We start from the raw sequence: 23,229 nt of genomic DNA on the forward strand, positions 1-23,229 counted from the left end.
AACGATGTTCCTGAAAAACCAAAAGTTACTCTTTTGCTTAAGAGGAGGATCCTTCTTAAGTGGTCCTTCTTAACCCATCTGTTAAGTCCTGGAGAAGATTCCTCTATGAATAAGAAACTGAGATTTACTTGAAGGGATCCACAGCATTTGAAGGAGAGCATTAACGCTGACTATTCCAAACTGCATATATTACTGCCTAATGGAAGTGGGGAAAAAAGTCTCTGGCTTGTTCTAAAACCAAGGTCGTTATTTTGCCAATATTTTCCTTATTCTTCTAGCTGGCCCACAGTATCATTGGGTTTTAATCTGTTTTTTTTTTGGGGGGGGGGGTTGTTTGTTTTTGTTTTTGTTTTTGTTTGTTTGTTTGTTTGTTTTCCAGTGTTCCCAGGAACAGAGCATGAGGGTCTATGCCAGTCTGCCCCTTTGCTGATCTCTCTTCCCAGGCAAGCTGGCCAACTGATGGCACCGGATCTCCATGTCTGTGCCCAAGCAGCCAGAACAGCTAAAGCTTGTTTTAGGGTCTGCTTTATCCCTCAGAGATTTCTTGGCATTCTTGCAAGTAAAATGACTCTAGATAGTACATACAGCTACCATGTGTGATGCTTAAAGTTTAAAAACGTGTTCCTTTACTGAACCAACAGTTTTGGGAAGGATATCCTGAAAAGAAATAAATTGTTTTTAAAACGGAAATTTCACAGCTGATTTAGTGCTTCATTTTTGTTTGCAGTTTGCAAATAAAGGTCCAGATTGGTTGCTACTATAAAAGAAAACAGACATCTGAGTAAATATTTTGAGTTTTCAACAGTGGAACATATAGCCTTCTTCTTATCAGTACACATCACTGATTAAAAAATAGTATAATAGAATCATAGAACATCCTGAATTGAAAGGGACCCATAAGGATCATATACTCAACTCCTGGCTCCACACAGCATCATCTGAAAATCAGACCATTATCCAGATACTCTGAATTCTGGCAGCTTGGTGCCATGACCACTGCTCAGGGGAGGCAGTTCCAAGTGCCAAACCATCTCTTGGTGAAGAACCTTTTCCTGATATCCAACCTGAACCCCCCGTGTTGTGGCTTCTTGCTGCTCCCTTGGGTGGACACAGCTGTTGTGTGGACACAGCAATTAGCTACTGGCGAAGCATTCAGTGTGATGTCATGATCTTTTTTTTAAAAAGAGTGAGAGATACACACATCTTCCTTCTTTTTTTCCCCCTGTAACGCAGCTTTTCTCCTCTAAAGATTGCTAGTTCAACAGAGAGCAATCCATGCACGTGCAAAGTTAAGATATGCCCTAGATAAAAGGTGTTTGCACTGGATGTACTATTCAGGACATTCTGCTCACACAGGTTTCTTGACTGATACCACTCTACTAAGTATGTGTTTGCGGCATGGTTACATGATGATGATTATCAGCTTAATACTGAATTAAGTTTCTTATTTTGCTATGATTTAAAAAAAAATCTATGATAAAATTAACATCAAAGTTGGAAAATTCACAGAACCACAGAATTGTTGATGATGGAAGGGACCTCTAGAGACTGCCTAGTTCAACCCCCCTGCCAAAGCAGGCTCCCTAGACCAGGTTGCACAGGTAATTGCAAATTCAGACTGGTCAAATTGGTCTTTGAGGTGCTCTTCCAGAAAGCCTAAGACATGGAGAACCAGACAAATTTTTAACAGCTGGTTAGGAAAACAGGTTAAATTTTAACAACTGATTCTTCTGATAATAGCCTGACTGCCTCCTGTGGTCTTGTCAATTAAGCTTTAATATTATCTGTGGTATAGCACAGCAACTCTTAGGTACTGACAGTCTCTTTGACATGTGCCAAAGGTTTCAATACGGATGGAATCAACTGCCAGATCTGTCTCATATTTGTCCAGAAAAATCTGTGCTCATGAAAAAGGCAGGATGCAGGGAAATATTTATGATTTCATTTATGTGTACCAGTGGATTGCCAGTTCAGTGGGAAGGGGAAGAAACTTAAGGGCAGCATTTCAGCCAAGCACTCTGAGTTCAGGTTAATCTAACTTTGTATTCAACCCCACGATTTATTAAAATACAGTACAAGAATACATCACTATTAAAGTGTTTGTTGGGACTGGATGAGAACAGCAAGAATGATTTGTGGAGGGGTGAGAAGTATTTTGATAGACCATGTTGTAAATTAAGCATGAGAATATAAAAATTAAAAATTGTAACTATTATTGGTACCTTCTTTTTCCATTCCAAAGGCAGAAAAGCACTTTGCTCTACAAATGAATTCTTGTAAGTCTGGAATCATTCTAAGTGATTCCATAAATCCCTGTGGGATGAAATGATATAGCAATAGCCAGAAACAAACGGAATGTTACAGAAACAGAAAAGGCACCACAATCTTTTCCTTAAGTCACTAACAGAATTTTAGCAAGGAATATTTCAAGTCCATAAAACTCCTTTCTAGATCATCAGCATCTGAGTCGTGCCTCTGGTAGAGTTCTAAAAGCTTCTTTTTCATTAAAAAATAGTAGACTGAGGAATAGCACAGTAATTTGAAATTATTACCTGAAATATTAAAACATGATTTTTAGATGTTTTTAGCACAAATCTTTAGGCCTTGGCGGAAAAAGCATTAAATATGCAGATATTTTAGAGGGACCAAGTTGCGGCAATTGCATTTGAGGGAGAAGTAACGCCAAGAAAGTTCCTAGATACAAATATGGTACAATCTCATACACAGAAACTATGTACAGTGAAGAAGGTAACAAAAATACTTAAGGAGGCTGATTCTGAACTGTGAACTTTACAAGAGAGCAAGACAAGTATAAAATTTTACACAAAATTTGGTACTGGATTTCACACAAAAAGCGAGTGCCCAGCAAAATTCAGATCAGCAAAGACTCACTGAATAAACCAGTAATATTCAGAAAATATGCAACTGTTCAGATCTACAACCTGTATTTTCATACTTCTACACTGTGACTATTTCATTGGCTGTATCCTATTAAATTAAGTTTTCACCTTCCAAAGCTTTGCAGCATTTTTTATTTTATTTTATTTTATTGGTCAATTTCCTCAGATTCACTGCAGCAGCACTAAACCTTAACCATTTCTTTTTGCTGATTTAAAGACAAGTTAGCCCAATTAATATACATAAATGATTATAATTGATTAAGTTAACATGATGCTGGTGCTGGTTCCAAAGATTCACTTAGAAACTAAGCACAAAGCATGAATGATAGAAAGGCTTTTCTAAGACACTTGTTCTGTTTTATTGTTTTCCTGTTGTAAACCACTGCACTTAAAATATGCAAGATGCCTAATGGAAGAACAACTTTGCAGGCAATGATATGACAGGACTGGGGAGTGAGAAGAGATACACTGTAAGAATGTGGTGTGTGTTCCCAATACAACAACTTGAGAACACAAGTTTAGGAAGGAGGAGAGGTGACAGTGAAGGAGAGATGAAGCAAGAGAACTTGCAAAAGCTCAGACACTCTAACTGTGGGCAACATTTGGAGGGACTTCAAAGCAATCTATGAGGCTCTGCAGACATCACCATCTGCCACATACTTCTAAAGATTTGATACCTCAAGAGGCTGCTTCCTGCAAGACATGAACATCTTCACAGAAGAGATTAGAGATACATCATGAACTATATCATCCTGACCATTTATCATGATGAACCTGCCAAGTGCATTAAATTTGCATAAAAGGATGTAGTCTCCTTTAATAAGGTACCTATTTCTCTATTTCTCTGTGACAGAAAGTGAATTGAAACACATTTAGTAAGAGTGCTGCAACTAACTGCTCAGCAAAGTCTGCTTTTGCAAATTTCTGTGCTGCGATCTGGCTCCAAGATTTTTTAAAAGGTCATTTTCATTCACAGCATACGTTAAAGTTGTCAGCTATCAGAACACTGCAAGTGTCTACATGAATGAGAAATACCAATTTCAATTGTCAAAAAAATCTCACAATGTCACTTTAAAAAAAAAAAGAAAACCCACAACACTGAGATTTTGAATGATTATCAATAGTGGAATTATTTGTATTCACTGTAATTCTCTACATCAGTGATGGAGGCTGTGGGTGAAACTTCAACTAATTTCACTTTTCTTTAAGTTTTTATGCTGACATGGCTAACACTTGCACGTGTAGGTTGTGCCAACAACCAAAGGGGAATCCTGAACGATATTCAAATCTTTGTAAGCCAGTGAATACTTGTAGATAAACAATATATTAGCTTTTTAAGGAGTTATTTCTTCGTTATATGCTTTTAGATACATCCTATGCAAGTTTTAGACAAAGTTCATTAAGGGTGTAGAGGTTAACTAAGAAAATCATCTTCTCTCAGGAATTTATAAAATCTTGAACTTTCACGTCAGGTCCCAAAAAAATTCAAGATGTTCTTTTAAAGGAACTTGCATCAGTAAGCCCTTTTGGTGTACCCTCCAAATTATTTAAGCAATCATTTTGCTCAGAGGCAGTCAAGCCTGGCACATTTGCTGGCAAGCCATGTCTAAAAACTTTCCCTTCCCTTCCTAAAGCTAACTTTTTCCCTTCCTAAAGCTAACAGCATTTACTGTATTCTGCTATTTCCCTGAATACAAATGTGAAGAATAGAAAATTCTCATAAAACCTATTATGGGAAGCATACATTGAATGCATCAATTATGTACATGTATGCATCCTTTTTCCTTCCACTTCCCACAAAAGGAAACAGTTTCCAATCAATCCCTTGCAGATAGTATGTTCAAAGCTTCCAGTATAACCAGCAAGCCATCTGCTAAATTCTGAGTACATTTTACAAGGGCTGTTCCATTGGTTGGAAGAGACTCAGGCACTCCAGAAGGACTGCTACCTGATAATGAGCTCCTCCTTCCATCGGTCACTACAAACAGGATATACAATCTCCCTCGAAAACACTTGTAGCACTCCAGGTTAACACACAAGATCTCCCTCCCCTCTAGTGACTGTTTCCAGTGAGAATAAACTACAATAACTTAGTAAGAGTTAACATGAGCCATTTCTTAAGCTTTTGATGCTGATGATCCCAATGTTGAGCATGCTGTTGGTTAAGGTGCCTGCCCATAGACAGCTTTGGCTCAGTCCAAACACCCTAAAGGAAGCTGCCAATGGGTTCCCAGATCCACCTATCTAGCCAGGGTCTCCTCTTTATGTCAGTGGCATCTGCAAGTACTTGATTAGCAAAGCCACAGCCAACATAGCTCATCAGAAAGTATCAATTTAAAGAGGAGTAAGGCGGAGAAGCTGATGTAGAAAACAAACAGCCTGTAATCTGGAAAATTGAGGCCAAAACAAAAGAACACATCTGAGCAATGCTACTGTTGGAAGTTCCAGTTCAGATGCAAGGCTTTACTGCTGAAAATCTAACAATACTCCACACATTTCCTCAACTCAGCTTCCCAAAAGCCCAATAGCAGCATTTCCTGTTGGTGTTCATCAATACATTTACTATCTTCCTGTTCCTGTGGTGACAGAACACCTCAGAGGCCCTAACTTGCTAAACCTGTGCCTTCACAGAGGAGCTGAAGGGATTTAGTGGAGTTTGCATCAAGTGTGGGCAGTTAGGCATGAAAATTGGCAGAGGTAAGGAAACTGTCCCAAGAGGCCTCATGGTGAGGGTGTAAGGAGGGGATTATCTGAAACCGCGATAGTGAGAAAGTTTGAGGCCATCATTCTTCCATGAAGACTGGGAACTCCAACAGGTTTGCACCTCAAAGGTGTAGAGCATGGAAAACAGATAAATGCAAGTGCAAAGTCTTTTTGGCAAGAAGCCACTTAGGAATTTAAGTCTGCTATATTTGGGAAGAATCTGGCAATGTTTTCAATGCCAGCAATAAATAAATCAATCAGTGCTCACCACCGTCATTGACTTCCTTGCGATTCCTCCACACTTACATAGCTGTGTCCAGCTTTCTAGCCCAAATCACTTTACACTTTGAGCACTGCTTGTGTTTTGAGAGCATTCTTTAACGGATTCATGCTCAAAGTGTAAAAGGCAGGCAGCAATACACACTTCAATATTTAAAAGCATAAATAAAAATCTTAACAGATCCCAGATGTTTAATTTCCTCCAGCCCTTGTCAATGATTGAGTTGGTGCTGATGTAGATGATTTTTTTTAAGATCAGTGGTCAGTTTGATGCTGAAAAAGGTTCAGATGTCTGGAAATTTCAAATGCAATTCCTACAAATTAATAAATCATGAAGTAGATGAAAGGGAGACAAGCATGAATGTAAGTGGCTGCACTTCTGCAAACTTACTTTATTACCTGAAATGCATCCACAGGTTCTAAATGCAACTATAAGATAGCAGTAACAATTTGTCAGCATATAGAAAATCCTACAGAGGTAATTATTTCAATCTCTGTTGTTTTGGTTTTTTTTTTTTTCAGCAAAAGAACTCCAAAGGCTCATACAAACAACAAGCTGAAGGAACACATATTTTAAGGTAAATATAATGTGTTGGCGCTGTTGAAACTAATGAAGAATTTGCTGTTTACTTCAGCAGAACTAACATTTGCTAGCTGCATCCATTTGTCATTTATTAAAGCAATAAGATACTGTTTACTGTACCAGACAAATCAAAACTGTACAGAAAATGCATCTACAAAAAAAAAAAAAGCTACTGAATTGAGTTACTAAGGCCACGCTGCCAAGCACACAAATTCCTAACAGTAATGAGGGGCTGGATTCTTTCAGTCTGATTTTTACAGGGGGAAGTCCGCAGCCCCCAAATAATGGCAACCAGGAGGGATGGGTTCTGAAAGCCCACATTTATCTCACACAAATCTGTGATGTGTGCACTTGACGTCACACCAGAGCTGCAAATCTGCCAGTTCATCAGCCACAAACCACACATGCTGCCCATTTCAGGCTGATCAGACCCTAAAAGGTCATGAATTTCATTCAATTGCCTTCTTTCCCCTTCTCAGTAAAGCAGCTGTTCGAGAAAAACACTGAGAAACATTAACTATGGATGTCCAGGATTTGCTTTTGATTGCCACTGAAACCAAACAAACGAAGAAGAAGGCTAATAACAAATCTTTTAAAATTGGTTATTTATTAATACATCTAACAATGCAGACTTTGGAGTCCACTTTCAAAGAATGTGGATAAGCTCAGCTAAATAATTTATTTTCTACAGCTTGCCAGATCTAACTATTATTCTGCTGTGCCATTCATTTCTCTCTCCAGTTAAACTTCTCATTGAAGACTTCCCCCCTTTCTTGTTATTTGCTTTGCTTCTCAATATTCCCTGATAATGCTGCTGTTTTTAACAATGCTTTCTGTTATACCTTTGGCATTTGTGAAATGATAAGTGCAAACATAATCTAAGCCCCTGAACACACAACATTATCACGCAGACAACTACGGACCACGCTTAAAAGCTGCATATGCCTTCCTCATCATTTAAGATGCGTCAAACTCACCTCTGAGTCACCTGGAATTGTTAACTATTAGAACATGTAGGTCTCAAATACAAATTTTTACTGAATCAGCTCCTGCAGAAAACTGGCAGTGATGAATCTGGCACATCCAGATGCTGGGCTGAATGCTAGTTCCACTGCTGTAAACAGGAAAACTTTGCCTGGGATAGGACACTGCAGTTACAAAGCAGGAAGACGTGCCTGAAACAAACCTAGGAAGCTTGCAAGAGAAAAAAACAGATTAGGAAAGAAAACAAACAAAAACAAAAAAACATAAAGCAAAACAAAAAAAAAAAAACAAAAAACCCAGTACCACTGGCCCACAAACAGGACGTTATTTGCAATCGCGCATCCGTGTGCCATCAAGGAAGGGAAAGGCTGCTGGGTTGAGCACTCAATTTATATTTCTCAGTTGACTCTTCTAATCACACTCGGCATTCTCAAGCTTAGCCTAGCTATTCTGCTAACAAAATTTGCACACCAGGTGGGTTTGTCCAAGTTTCCACGGTCCTAATAGTGTCATATACTTCCTAATAATAATCTTGAAAATTATATAGGTAATCGTGTCTGTAAAAGGCCACCTTCAGCAAAATCTGGAGGGCTTTTCCTCTCCACAGGAAGAAATGTTTTAATAAAACAGTGCCATTAAAAATACTGCCATTAAAAAACGGTGAGAAGAAAACTATTAAAAATCACACTCTTTTCGGTGCTGTCTTAAGGTGTTAACAAAACTAAAAGAGTTCTCAGGTCTGCAGAGGATAAAAGAGCCCAAACCAGGATGGGGGCTGAGCACGAGTAGCATCCTTTTGCTTTGTAGGACCACAAACCAGGATGAGACATTAACATTCACACCCCAGGCTGGATAGCAGGAGGGCTCCTGTGCACAGGTTGGGCCTTGCCTTGCAGAGGTGCAGCTCACTGCTTCCCATCCTTACTGAAATTCAGACCTCCTAATTCACACTGCAGAAAACAGGAGCATAATGAAATATAGCAGAGATCATTTCAGCAGTTTTTACCCACCCCTGCTGTCCTGCTCGTGACCAACACATAACCCCTCACAGGACTCTTCTCAACGTGAAGCAGCCTCAAGAACAACTTATGTTTCTATAGGGTGGTGATCATTCAGATTGCTATTAGATCACCACTCAGACATGCATCTGTAACTGTAACTACCTTCATTTGTCTAACACACCAAGACAGTACCAGTTCTGCTTAAGACAGCCCACTTTTTCCAACAGACAACTTAAACAGCCTCTTTCCCTCACAAGTGGAATAAAAAATTTACAACCAGCTCCCTTATTTGCAAGCAAATACAGGTAATGTCTGTTAGACAGCAAAATCCATTAGGCACTGGATAGTTTTGGTACTGTGAGCTGCCTCCAAAAGGCAACAGATGTGGGGAAGGGGGAGGGGAAAGTTAATTTTGTCTTTTTAATATTCAAAGTGGGTTTGTTCTCACTGGCTAATTAAATCAGTAGAGTGCAAACAATAAAAGAAAAAAATAATTGTTGTCTTTCTTTCCTAGAACAACCTCTCTGGTTCTAACAAGACATTATAATATTTCCACCCCAAATCCTTTTCAAATAACATACATACAACCCAACACCAGTCCTCATCGAGAGGAATATGCCTTTCTTGAGGAATTTAAGTTGTTCTTCCACTGTTACAAAAAAACGGGCTTGGAATGTGCTTCTCTGATTGACACAAAACTACTAAAGAATCAAACTTTAAAAGGAGTAGATTTAATAACAGTATCAGATGTACAAATCAACCATCCGAACACTACCCTAAAATACATTTGTACTTTCTTGGCAAAGCCAGTAGGTTTGCACAAGCATGCTGAATTACTTGAGAAGTAATGAAATGTGTCAGTAACATTAAACAGTCACTTTCCAAGAACTTGCTGTATAATGGCATTTCTAGTCAGATAATTCTTTGTGCTGCATAAATACACGTAATATCAATTAAAGCATTTGATTTATAAAATCAAAATGAGTGTGCTATATTTAAATTTGGGTTGAAAGAATTTTAAATCCTACTATCTACTTTCAGCCTTCGGTTAGTTACAATATACAACCCAGTACCAAAGAGAAATGGAGAATACAGCCACAACTCCACTGTGCTTGCTAGCACTGCACCAGAACTGAGAAGATGGTACCAGCCCCAAAAATCTTATAATTAAACATTATAATAGACATATTTATAATATAAATACATATTATAATAAATATAGTGAAGACAGGAGTGTGGATGAACATCAGTAGCCACCCTCAACTTCAAGTGCTAGGCAAAGAATCCAAATATCTCCACGTGAAATAAGATAGATAGCATGCACTGAGCACTGAGCTGCAGATAGTTCAATACAACTTTGGGCATGTGTTGTCTAACTGCACTTTTCTAGTGACAGCATTGTGGACATACCAGAAGGTAATGGGGAACAGAAGGATGGAGTCCCCCTGCCATTTCAGCCCAATTGCTGACAAGTTTTGTACAAGTACTGGGGTAAAGGAAAGTACTGTGGGACTTAATGTGTGAGTTTTTGGAAACTCCTCTCAAACATTTGGGATCATCATAGATGATCTCAAACAACCATGGATGTATGTTTGTTGTTTGAAGATGCAAGAAGTGATCAACAGAGAGCACAGTCAGGTAGTGAGGTACTGTGAGGTCCTGAGCTTTTACAGCTACAGAGCTCCACCTCTGTATTGGTCCAATTTTAAGTTTATCAAGAGTAACTCATAAAAATATAACTTTATTGCTATTGAATTATCCACAGATGAAACACCCCAAATTCTGGGTATTACAGAGCTCTGTGCCCACTGCCAAATGCTTGCTATATTTTCCATTCAAGTCCAATATACAAAAGTACCCAGCACCAAAATGTACCTTACTCCTTTCCAAGCATTCTCCTGGTTAACCAAATTAATGGCTGCAAACAAAAAATATTAGCTCTGTACTGCAGCCATCACTGCGTTTCTCTGTGTAATCTGAATGACGTGCAAACATCAGAGCACTGGAGATAAAAGCAGATAGACTTTGTGATGTCCCATGTTACAACACTTCAAATATGTGTTATGAAGACCATGAAGAGAAATGAGCCCAGTAATGATTAATTTAACTATATCAAGGAAACGGAGTAGAGTAATCCAGCCAAGAGACTTCTGCTGATACTCATAAGAGAGGGCATTTATCAATAACCACTAACCTCTGGACTCCACCTGTTAGTTTGGTGCTGCCTATGTAACTTCCTAAGCCACCAGGTGTCACAGTGGAGGGGCTCTTGTCCGTCTAGACAAACAAGTTGTGGCTTCAGGTTACAGACCAAAGCTCACACTGCCTGCACGAGGAAGTCAGTGACACTGAATATTTTGATGAAAACCATCCTCTGGATGAAACAATCAGTCACGGGGTAACTTGGATGCTCTTGATGTGGGTGTTAAATAATCCTGTGGCACTGCCACAGGAGAGATGTACTTGGTGTTCTGGTGTCTTGACCAATCTTTTCACTTTGCATTATTAACCCTGTCACAGTGTTAAGAAGTACTGAAAAGAGCTGAGCTAATCATTCATATCAAATAATAATTTTTGTGAATTCTACTCTTCTTTTTACTCAGAGTTGCTAGGAATTAATGATAACTTACTTTAATGCATTAATTATTCAAATTCAAGACATATATTTGCCTGCCTTTCATAAGATTGTCTGCTGTATGCACTTAATATTATATTAAGTATATACTCTGAAAGTGGACATATATCACGAGTTTCTATTTCTCATCCTTGACTAGAGGAGCAGAAATGGAGCTGAAAATGTTGGGAAGCTTTTCATTTTTTCACCTATTTTTCCTTATTACCGTGCAGTTACTTGAAAATGTAAATAGTACCTTGCCTTAAGAAAAGAAAATCTGCAAGTACATCTTATTTCCTGATCTGGTGGCAATTTTCCCATTGCCACCACTCCCTGACATTAATTTGCTTTATATGCATACACCAGTCAGTCACCACTGCAAAGCAATGGGAGATTTGTCTCTGGCATATCGAATTGCTAAAGATCATGGCTCTATCTTGAAGGCTCTGGAAACTAAAAACAGGAAAGTGCTTTTCAGCTTAGCCCATATAAAACAAACAACTTCTATCTGGAATGCTTAACGACTTGAAATTTGCATTCTGCAATTATTCGTGAGAATAAAACATCGGTGATCAAACATTCACACAAACACATAAAGAGCACAAGCACAGCCAAAGAAAATTCACTGTGAAACAGCAGTGCATAGTCATGGAAATTCCGCATGAAGCATTTGTTGCGCTCAGGTAATGAACCTTTACCCAGTGTGCTGTCTTTTCATGTCCCATTATTCATGCCAACACATTCATTAAAATGAGCTTTTGCTTTTTAACATAATCGACAGCGTGCATAGGTGTGGCCTTCAAAGAGTTATTACCACAGTTTACAGGCATGCTGTTCGTAAATACAAGCAGAACGCCGGCCGGTGCAAAATGCCAAGCTTCCCACAAAACATATGGTAATTTTTGCTCTGTAAAACAGATAGATGCGCTATATAATGCATAATTGCAGCACATTATATATGAACTTCTAATTGCTTAAAATGATACTTCAGATCACATCAACAACATTATTACCCAATTACCCTAAGGGTTAACTGATACTCCAGTGATAAGTCTAGGTAGAAGTGAGCGAGCTATTGTGTTGCCTTTAACAACTGAAACAAGCAATACAGTTGCAAAGGCACCCATGGAATCTGTAAGCTGTGGATGTTTTTATCATTGTGGTATGGCAAAGAAGAACGGTGAATAAATGTCAGCCAAGTACCAAAGGAAAGAGGGTCTTGCAAGATGCTGGGTGACTTCAAAAGGAAGAATTTTCATTTGCTGCAAAGGAACTACTGTGCCTTTACTTCATGATGGTTAGCAGCCACAATAATGGTGTTGTGATGTGAAATAGAATAACACAAAAAGATTTTCAGTGCTTAAAGTAGAAACAAGAATTACTGAAGACGGTAACAGTAGCAAGTTACTGTTAGAACATGTGAAACTGAGTACGCAGCACTTTGTATTCCCCTTCATCAGCTGTAAATATACATATACACATATATATATATATATATATCTAGCCTGCAAACCTAAGGGCAAAATAGTTTTCACACTTGCCTTGAAGGTCCTTTACTCCTTAGAAAAGGAGATGGTCAGGAATATCAGTGTTGCTGGTTGTCTTCCTGAAGGACAAAGTGAGCTTAAATAACACAACAAAGTTTCACTCTCTTCTGTTTTCTGAGCTTTTTCCTCTCTCCATGTGACTGCTGTAGTTAAAGATTTAGAATGTTTCTTTATGTATAATGTGGTTATTAATATTTTAGAAATCTCTTTGTACCCTGCTCTAGAACAGATGGTAAGTCTTTCTCTGATACAATGTTCTGCTAATGGCTGAAGCAAAACTACACAACTAGAACACAAATCACAATAAGATACATGAAATAATGCAAATATGCAATGTATTAAGCCTTAACTCTCCCAATCAATTTACTACTTCACCAAATAACCTAATAAAAAAATCAATTAGAAAAGACAAGCGTTTGAAAGTCCGAAGAAAAAAAGTATGTTGGAAAACAACACGTGGTAACACTCCAACAAGGACATTTGGTTCATTCATTTATTAAGTTTCTGAAGACTGAGCACAGTGGGTTTATGACTCAGCCCATCCTTGGGCCTTTATTAAGCAGGGATGTCCAAATGTGATCGCTGTTATACACATTCAATGTTTCTATGAATGCAACAGACAAGGTCATGCAACCCCCTTGCACAGTCATGAAGTCATGAAGAGTGCTCAAGTGCCTCAAGTGCATGAAGGGTGCCCTATCATGGGTAGGATCTGGACAGGTATTAAATCTGCTGTACCTGACCAACCTGATGACAAAAACATCCTCAGAGATCACATTTCCATCTTCCCTTTTGAACCACACACAAATAGCACAGATAGATTTTAACTTCTTTCTGTCCGTGTAACCAGGCTTGGCAAGCTGACTGTGGCACAAAGGCAACCAGCAGGTAGCGCAGATCACCCTGAGAGTTATTGCAACAATGTTCTAATTTATCAAATACTCGGAAGGATACAGCAATCTCTCTATTCAGTTTGCAGATACTCCGGCAGCAGAGTTGAAGCACAGTTAGAAACCCATGTAAAGTTCTGGCTTTGTTGTGTCAGTTGTGAGTTTGTGACTGCCCTGGATGAGTACTTGGATACGAGTACTGACATCAGAAAGACCTTAAGGAGCAGGTCTCATCTGATACCTACACAGACTGTAGAGTTATGAAAAATACTGATGACTTATTCAGAAAAAATAAAGCAGCTACACTCAACCTTGTGCTTCAGTGCTGCAGGCTGCACAGAGGAACAGCAGCCCGGCCAGCAGGCTCATCATGTGGCTTCTTGTTGAAGCAAGGCAGTGCCCAGGGAGCCCGTGTCTCGTGGACAGGACAGCTTGCCCCTGTAAAATTTATGGCTGCTGAAAGGACTCTACACCACCAACAGACTTCGGCCACAAAACATTTTATTTCTGCAAAGGTCTTGTATTTCCAGGTCAGTGATTTTTCACTAGCCCCATAAGGCACAGAAGTGACAGAGTCGGCTCAGGAGCATCAGCTGATCCCACCCCAATGTTTGTTGCCCTCAGGTGGCTCTAGCTGATCCCCACTTACCTCAGAAGCACCAAGAGTACAAAAGTATTCCCTTTGATTCAGATGAATAACTGGGTTTGAGTGTAGGAGGACACGGCTGTCCTTCAGAATGTAACAGAAATGGAAATAGTGTTCTGGCAAAGAAGCATTTTCTGTCTGCCCTGAACTTAGACGACAACCAAGGCCAGCAAGAACATGCTGGGAGAACACACAGTCCTAAGGAGATTTCAGCCAGGGTCTCAGAGAGGTTTCTTCCATTATTTCTGGCTAATATATAAAGCCAACAGGCACTCTCCTTACCCCAGCCATTTCTGGAAGCCACAAACCATCTGCCACTGGGTCCCACCAGGGTCACCCCGAGGCCCTGAGCAGACCAGGAGCCACTTCTGGAAAAGAGCACCCAGCAGACTGAGGATATACGCCAGCTTGTTTACACAGTACAGCCAGGAAAGCAAGCCTTGCTCAGGAGGAAGCAAACACACAAAGTATCAGCTCGGTCGGAATGCCTGTTTACAGCAGATATGCAACTTTTGGCAAAAAGATATGAACAAATATAATTTGAAGCAAAAAGTCCAGCTAAAAAATACTGCAATGTGTTTAGCAATCCATCCATATACTTTTTCTATAAACAAAGGAAGTATATACACCAAAACCAAATTATTTTTTAAATCTGGTCTTGCAATCCAACAGCAGGCAGAACTCCAGCCGAAGTAAGAGCACAGGGCTGGGACCTTGTCAAGATCCCTGCTTTGCTCCCTCTCACCATCCAGAGGCTGCTATTTGTTAGACTGAACTCGCACAGTAAATCTTGTTTATATCAGAGAAAGACTGAGTTTAAGGAATTTTTTTTTAAAGTGGATTTGTGGTTCAAAAAATAAAGAACAAGAAAAGAAAAAAAAAAAAAAAAAAAAAGAAAGGGTTGAGAAGATTTATTTATAGAAAATGATCTAGCAAGCATCACAATAACTTACAAGGGGATCCAGCCTCCGTATTTCTTATTGACTCTCCCCTTCCCCACTCACCAGCTCCTGCCCCAAAAGCTCCCTGTCCCTTAAGCATGCAGTTTATATTATAACTACAGGAGAAGAAAAAAGAAATGCAGTAAGACATCTCCAACTGTAAGCTATGGATCAGCACAGAAAGGAAGCTGTCTTTTATTTCTTTCCCAGCCTCATAAGTATTGTTAGTTTGTAAAAATTTTAATTGAAAACAGCTGCAACAGTTTTGTGTGCTTTTTTTTTTTTTTTTAAGAGATGAAAAAGATTCTATGAAATAAAAGACAATCAGGAAAATGAGACCTGAATTCATCCTGAAGACCGTGTCTGCCGAAAGGAGTTCAAGGGGCTCTTTTAAAACTGGCCTCAGCTTCAGCAAAGCAGGATTTTAGAAGTAGTTACTGAAAATCCTTTACTGATGTTCCCAGAATTGCTGCGTACTATTGGTGTGGTTGTGGACGAATAGCTATTTCCTCAAAACTACTCTGAGACATAAGTTTATATTTTCCCCCAACAAAACAAACTCATAGACAAACTCAAATCTACGTATACAACATCAGAGATCTGTTTGCGATACGAAGTTGCTATGTGAACAAACGTGATGTCACAACAGATATTTTTGTGACTAATCTATTAAAAACGCTTTTAGAAGAAGAGGAAAAGCTTATTTCATCAGATAGCAATGCAGGGAAGTAAAATAAGAGACTTTCATTTAACTGCAGAATTTGCTTTGCTGTGCTGTGATTTGCTTCACTTTAAATATTTGCTTGGATCCCAACGTCTGTGTGAGCTTCCAGCTCATTTGGTACCTTCCAAATGATCATAACATCCTCCTTTATTTTTCCTTTTAGTTTTCTTTAAATTTTCTTCCATCGTGAAATCTCTGCTTTTGAAAATTCACTATGCTGTTTCAAAGGGGTTTAATATGGTTTGATTAAGCTAACTGTCATTAAAACAAACACGCCACTAATCAAGTTCTGCAGTCACCCTACAACACTGCCCTCCCAGCCAGGAGGGCTCTGCTCTCCTGCAGCAGAGAGACACAGGCAAATTCCATACACTGTAACAGACAGAAGTTCTGCAAATACAAGGAACTAAACAAACCCGTGAGAGGCTCGATACGATGCTCTGATTATTGGCAATAAAGCAACTTTAAACTGTCAGCAACTTTAAGTGCTCCATCCACAGCGCACTGCCACTGAAAAATAATTATCTACAAGATATAATCACCTTTTGTTTTCTTTTAAGAGTGAGCAATTTCAAATGATTGAATATTACAATGGAAAGGATTTGCAACATCAAAACATCAAAGAGGAAAAGAGGTGCTTTTTTTTTTTTTTTAACATAGAGTTTAATAAAGAACAGAGAAAATACTGAAGCTAATTTGCCTACACTGCGTACTACCCAGGACTCGAGAAGCTGCTGAATACCACACAACAACAGCCCTGCTCTCCTGAAATGTTCAAACAAGGGAGATACAAAAATATTAAGATAAACTGAGTTTGAGTAAGCAGTCATGAAATCCTTAAACCACAAACACAGCAAGGGAACATCTGTATTGCAGTTACCCAGAAAGTTAGCTAACTGTGAGAGAAGTGCATAAGGTTTATTTTTATATCTGCCGAAGATTATTAAACATTTCAATATGCTTTTACTTCTTTAAGTCCGGACTGTTGATACATTACAAACTGGCACCAGGCAAGCCCAAGAATTATTAAGAAATCATGTATTTATTTCCATTGGAGAAAAATATTACAAGATAAGGTTTCTTCGAACCACTTATAAGGAAGCTGAGGTGTTCCTGTCAGCCAGCTCACAAGGCAGGCTCCCCTCGTTACTTCAGATGACACAGGAATTAGCTGGGTGCTGGCCTCCTGCCAGCCCTTACATCACACAGCCACCCCCTGCCTGGGTGTGATTGGAATTCCTCGCCCAGGACTGACCCTGGATTCAAACAGGAGCTGTAGGTTCTGCCCAGAAAGTTGAAACAAGTTTGGAGAGTGCAAGTTTGCACACCCAGCACAGGCTGCGGCTGCTAATTCCTTACTTTCCTCACTACCTTTTATTCCTAAAGAAAACAGGAGTGACAAAGACATCCACACTGCATCTAAATGACCTTTATTTACTACTGGTACTCTGTCTGATCAGCGCAGCCCTTACAGGGCCTATGTACCCCTTCCCACCCAATGCTGGTACAGCTCTCAGGGAGGGTCCCTGAAAGCAGAGCAGCTCTGAGGGCAGCGCTGCCCCTATGCACCACTCACCCTGCACTCTCCCTGATAGCAGCAGATGTGGCATGCACCTGCCCCAACGGCAGCCCTACCAGCCCCGAGCTTCGTTAAAATCACTTTCACCCACCTGCAAGCTTCATTCAGAAGTCACAGGAGTTCACTGCAAAGGGGGGCTCTGCAGATGGAAGGGAGGAAAGGGACAGACACAGCATACAGACACTCCTTCCATAGCTTTCTGTCCATCCTGTGCACAACTTCATTCATTACACACACACACTCTGCCTTAGAACTTCCACTGCTGTGAGGGATGGCAGAGAACCCAACTCTAGAATATTACTAGGAACATCTTAATTTTTTAAGAAAGCAACACAATCCCTGAGGCTTCCAGGCACACATTTGGGATGGGACAAGGAATAAGAGCTGTAGGACTCTCCTTCTTTTTTTTAGAACAAATGCTCACTAGCTCTCCAGAAATTGGGTATGAGCAGAATCTGACATTGTGCTACCATCAGCCTTTGGACAGTTTCTTTCCAACTCCTTTCCCCTTAAGCTGCTTTCCTTGCATTCATTTACCCCCTGGGGCTCCACCAGAGAGCAATGCCTAAGTTATCCCAAAAGCTGCCCAAAGAGAAATGCTCACATGGCACGCCAGCAACACCCAAAGCACAAGCACCTCCCATGGCATATTGGCCTCAATGGGGCTGGTCTGGAGAAATTCAGAGCCACTCACATATGCTCCAGAAGCTTTCAGTTCCTGAACACAAACACACTTGAAAGAGGGGGACGTTAATGCGAAACTTCTGCTCCCCACCTGCCTGAGGAGGCAGCAGGATTCCTCGCAGGGTGTCTGCATCCAGGCACTGTGAGTGGCCCAGGAAACTCATCTGGTTTTCTTAGTATTATTATTTTCTTTATTAAGGAAGGGGTTTAAAGTGGGGGATAAAAGAGATGGCATGAAGCTAGCTAGAAAATGCATGTCAACAAACAACAATACTTACAGCACAGAGCAGAGAAATTTAAAAACAGACAACCAGAATGGAAACCCTGAACCACCACAATGCAAAACTCTTTTTGCTCTGAGCAAATTAAAAATAATAATAATAATAATAAATACTTGAGCATAGAGCCTTCATTAACAGAGCACTATCTGTCAGTCAGATCCTGCTGGAACCCACGGCTCCTGCTTGTCCCCCACGCACCATCTCATAGTAGGAGCCCTCAAACACAGCAGGCTCTCAGCACAGTGCAGGAGGGGCTGCTTTATGAGTCCCTCCAAAACTTTTTGAGTGGAACGTTTGTAAGGGAGTTGCAATTGGAAGCTGTGGCCCAAAGCGTTGCTGAAGTAACATGTAAAATAGCGAAATGAACACTGACTGCATGTCGGAGTGGCTTTGATAATAGAACCCTAAAGGAATCTCTGAACAATACAGATTTCTGCTGCTTGACAAAGTCTAGAAACTACAATGCCAGTATGTGCAGGAATGTAAGAACAGAGTTGTGAGACACTGACAAAACAGTTGCAGAATAGAAAAAACACACAGAAGCACCCCACCGACACCCAAACGGGTGAGACCAAGGGGCATCAACAATTGGGGCACAAGTGCAGAGCGGTCCCCGTGGTTCTGGGGTCTGCTGTAAGCTCCCCGCCAGCACCGAGAGGCACTGAACCCCACAGCAGCGAGCGGGAGCAGCAGTGGCAGAGCCCAGCGCCGGGAGCGGCGGCCAATCAGAAAGCAGGTCACCGCTCGTGTGTGCACTGTGTACACTGAGCGGCACTGCCTCCATGGCTCGGCTGACAGTCGGGCATGCATGCGTGCTTTATTTTGTTGTGACCTCTGGTTCTTTCCAGGAACTACAGCATAACAAACGGGTCGGTCCAAAATCCTTCGCCACGCCTGGTGACACAGATTCAGCAGACACGGGTACGAAGCGGGGCTGTACGAAGCTCTTAATTACACAAGATGGGTACTTTTACGAAGTGTTTGCAGGGCACTGCCGGCAAAGTACCGCAAAAATCCCAGCGCCAGGACGGTCTGCTGCCCAAACACAGCCACATGGCAGCACTGCAGCCCGATCCCGGCCACGCTGCACTCCGGCAGGCAGAAGTGCGCCGTGTTAACCACGCGAACAGGCTGCAGCCTCCCCGGCTCTTCCCCCTGAGCGGCCGAACGTCCCCTTTCCGAGCAGCACTCCGCTCCGTGGCAGCTGCCCCGCGCCGGGCCGGCCGCACGGCGCCCACACTGCGCCCAGCGCGGGCAGCACCCGCGGAGTTCCCGTCCCGCGGCACTTTGACAGCGCGCGGCGGGGCGGGGAGGCATCGCCCGCCCGCGGCACCCGGCGTGAGCACAGCTGCCCGTCCCCCGGACACGCGTTCCGCGAGCGCAGCCGGGGCGCAAGTTTGCAAAACTCCGCTCCTGTTTGCTGCTGCCATTCCTTTCCCTTTGTAATGAGTTTCCAGGTGCGGAGCGGATCGAGGCTCAGCTCCCCCCCGCACCTTTCCCCGCGGTTTCCGCGGCGGTGCCTCGCCCCGTAGCAGCCGGACGGACCCCCAGCGCTCGGCTGGGGCTGGAGAGCCCCGCAGTGCCTCCCGAAGTGCCGCGCCGCAACGCCGCCGCTCACACCGAGCGGGCGCCGACCCCGAGAGTTGCTCCGCGCGGAGACATAACGAGGGATCGCCCAATTAAAGTGCCCGGTTAACGAGGGCTTCGCCGCACACCCGCGCCGCCGAGCGGGACGGAGCCGCGCGGACTCACCTCGCTCCGCGCCTGCAGCCGCTTGTTCATTTCGTAGATTCGGTACTCCGGCTGCACCATGTACGGCGTGTGCCTCCTGTAGAACGGGCCAAAAGGAGAAGAATAGAAAGGGTCATGTGGTGCGCTGGACATCTTGCCTGCTCGCGGAGGTTCAAGCGACACAGAGTACCGCCAACCTCCATGCAGAGCACATGGGCTGCGCGCTCTCCGCGGCACAAAGTAGCGGCAGGCGCACACGCACACATGCGGGCGGGGAGCTGCCGGGGAGCTGCCTGCGAGCCCTCAGCGCGGGCGGCGGCGGGGGGGGCGCGGGGCGCGCCGGGGCGGGCGGCAGTGGGCGCGGGGAGCGGGGGGCCGCGGGCAGCGCCGCTCCGCTTTAAAGCGGCGGCTGCCGAGGGGGTCATTTCCTGTTCGCGCCGTGGGAGCGCCTCGCCGGCGGCATTTTCCTCTGGCGGCCCCGCGGAGGTGCGGGGCTCCGCTCGGCGTCTCCCCGCCAGGACCCCTGAGGAGCCCGGCGGCGGGGCTCGTTAGCATATAGCTGGTTTTAACGCTGCCTGAGCCCGCGCGGGCGGAGGCGGAGGGCGCGGGGCCTCTCCGCGCATGGGGCGCCGAGGGGAGCGCGGGGCCTCCCCGGCACGGAGCCCCGGCGGGACTGGCGCGGAGCCCCCGAGGCTCAGAGCGAGGGGCCGGCTGCAGCCATCAGCAGCACCCCGTGCGCCCGTCCTGCCTCTGTTGGGGTGAAATAACACGGGACCCAGAACTGCACGGGGCCCACGGAGGAGCAGGGGGAACTTTATCGGTTGGCTTGTCACGTGCACGAGGAGCCCCGGACAGCACGGGACTCCTTACAGCGCTGAGGGTGTGAGGGTGCGGCACGAGGCTGCTCAGTGTGAGGGCTCCGAGGGGGAGCAACCACCGAAGTGGTGTGCAGACCATAAACAGCGCTGAATTCATCTCTTAAGTACATTCATTCAAGCAAATGGAACCACTCTAGGAATGGATTCCGTTAGCTGTAATGACAAACGGAATGGCTATGGGGCTGCGTGCAGCCTGTCCTGTGGGTGGGGAACCACGGCAGCCCATACATATTGTGCTCTACATTGACTGAACCCCAGACATTCAGCAGCCTTGTATGGCTTCACCCACTGCCAAAAAACTTAACCGAATCCAACCGAAAGTACAAATATTTAGAGACAGATTTGAAAAACCCCAATTTCCATTGGCTTTCTCCATTTCCATACTGAGCTAAATCACTTTCTTCCACTGACTGCTGATCACAATCACAATTTATCTTCGAAGTACCCATTGCTGCTTAGCAAAACTCTTTCTGTACGCTCTTGTGGAGCAACAGCTTCCAGAAGAAGTGACGTACTGAGCTGCTTCACAGCCTTCCCACAGCCTCTGCCACTGAACACAGAGCCAGCAGATCCTACATGCCCTAGCTATGCAGCAATGCTGTATGGTTGCTCCAGGCCCATCCCAGCCAGAGCGGAGCCTAACAAACAGCACACCCAGCCCCGTGGTGCTGCAGTGCCAGTGCCAATGTCCTGCCAGTGTTTGCTGGCAGCTCAGCAGCCTGCAACGTGGCTGCATGCCTTGCAAGAGGGCTGCCCTGGGGCTTCCCGCCTGTGTTCCTACTAACCCCGCCCAGCCACCTTTGAGTCTGAAACCGAAATGATGGGGAAATTACAGAATTACAGAACCAATAAGCCCATTTTAAAAAATATTTTGAATATCACCTACTTACTATAGAAACAAAAACCTACCAAACTATGGATTCTGCTTTGTTTGCAAAGCAAGCTGGAAGTTAAATGTATTTTCCAAAGACAGGATGCACTGTGTTGTTGCTTTTTTTTTGGTAATTAAGATGGTGAAATTTTGCACAGTTGCAGAACGGTGTCTGCTTAAAGGACTTTTTGACCATGCTGAAATTCACTGTCTCAAGAAGTTAAACTGGCAATGAAATTAATACAGTTTCCTTTTGGCATAGTGGGGGGGGGGGGGGGCCGCGGAGCGGGAAGAGCTTGCTTTAAGAAAGATAAAAAAACACAACAAACTCCAAATATTGGATAAGGACGATTCACTTTCATAATTTGCAACCCCAGATAGTCCCCCACACAGAAGCCTATGTGTACAGCTCTTCTGCAAAGCCAAAAAAAATATGCAGTGATATTTTAATAATTCCCATTGATTAACTGGCAAATTATTGTACACCTAAAGCTCACCGGCAAGAACCAAGTCCCAGGGTAGGGACTGGCTAATTACAGGCTCCAGCAGCACTTCCAGTTGCCAGTTATCATCTAGACCAGCATGATGCATGGAACAGTAAAACAGAAGGTGAAATCAAAGGGAAATAAAGTTACAGGGACCCTGGCAGTGTCAGCTTGGTTCCCGCTTGGATCTGCTGCCTTTTAAGTCCAACAGCTCTGCAGGAGTGCAGCTCAGTGCTGCCTGGGCTGGGGAAGGAGCTGCTCTGCAAGTGGAGCTGGGATCCAAGATGGACACCCGGCCTGGGATTTAGGACAACCTAAATTGGGCTGCTTAGTCTGGAAAATGAGTTTAGTGAAAAGGAGGTGGAAGAAAGCAAGAGGAAGCAATTTCTTGGTCTTCCCAAACCAGAAAATGAGTGCATGCATGTGCCTGTCTATGCATGGAGAACAAGTGTGCGTGCACGTTGCATTTACATGAGTGTATACATATGTGGATACCTCTGCACCTCCAAGCAGAGATCCTTACCAGAAGGGAGGGCTACAGCACTTTGGTCTCCCCATCCTCAAAGCTTCATACAGCAAACACTCTCATGGCACCTAACATGTGAGCCATTCCCACCCAGGACACGGAGGTGGGTGGGAGAATGGACCATTAGCCCACTGAAGTGAAGATGCAGCCATGTTTAGTGTCCCTCTGCCTAGAGTTCTACTGTGTGGGCCCCAGTCACACCAAGAGGCCCCCAGAGGTGGAGCTGGATGCTGGCTGATGTCTGGGTGCCATATTGCCCTCTCCTGGGCAGAAGCAGAAGGACCTACAGGAGTCAAGGACTCCACTCTGTCAGCTTTTGAAAACAATTTCCCTTCATTGAAGGTAGAAGTGTGGCTGATTTGAGATTTTTTCTTCATCTGTA

The 23,229-nt window shown here is 43.2% G+C and overlaps 1 protein-coding gene across 9 annotated transcripts in view; it reads right to left on the reverse strand.

Annotated features, from left to right (window-relative positions):
- The window catches only part of LDB2 (LIM domain binding 2), a 212,676-nt gene extending 192,314 nt beyond the window's left edge, over positions 1 to 20,362 (reverse strand). For all 9 annotated transcript variants that reach the window (XM_042811784.1, XM_042811782.1, XM_042811783.1 and 6 more), the window contains exon 1: positions 20,109 to 20,362. In XM_042811784.1, the coding sequence (XP_042667718.1) occupies positions 20,109 to 20,240 (132 nt within the window). In that variant the 5' untranslated portion in view covers positions 20,241 to 20,362. The remainder of the gene's footprint in view (positions 1 to 20,108) is intronic.
- Between the last annotated feature and the right edge of the window lie 2,867 nt (positions 20,363 to 23,229).

The sequence above is a fragment of the Centrocercus urophasianus genome, unplaced genomic scaffold, assembly GCF_019232065.1.
Source record: "Centrocercus urophasianus isolate 14NV4802_14NV808 unplaced genomic scaffold, USGS_Curo_1.0 seq_13, whole genome shotgun sequence".
NCBI classification, from domain to species: domain Eukaryota; kingdom Metazoa; phylum Chordata; class Aves; order Galliformes; family Phasianidae; genus Centrocercus; species Centrocercus urophasianus.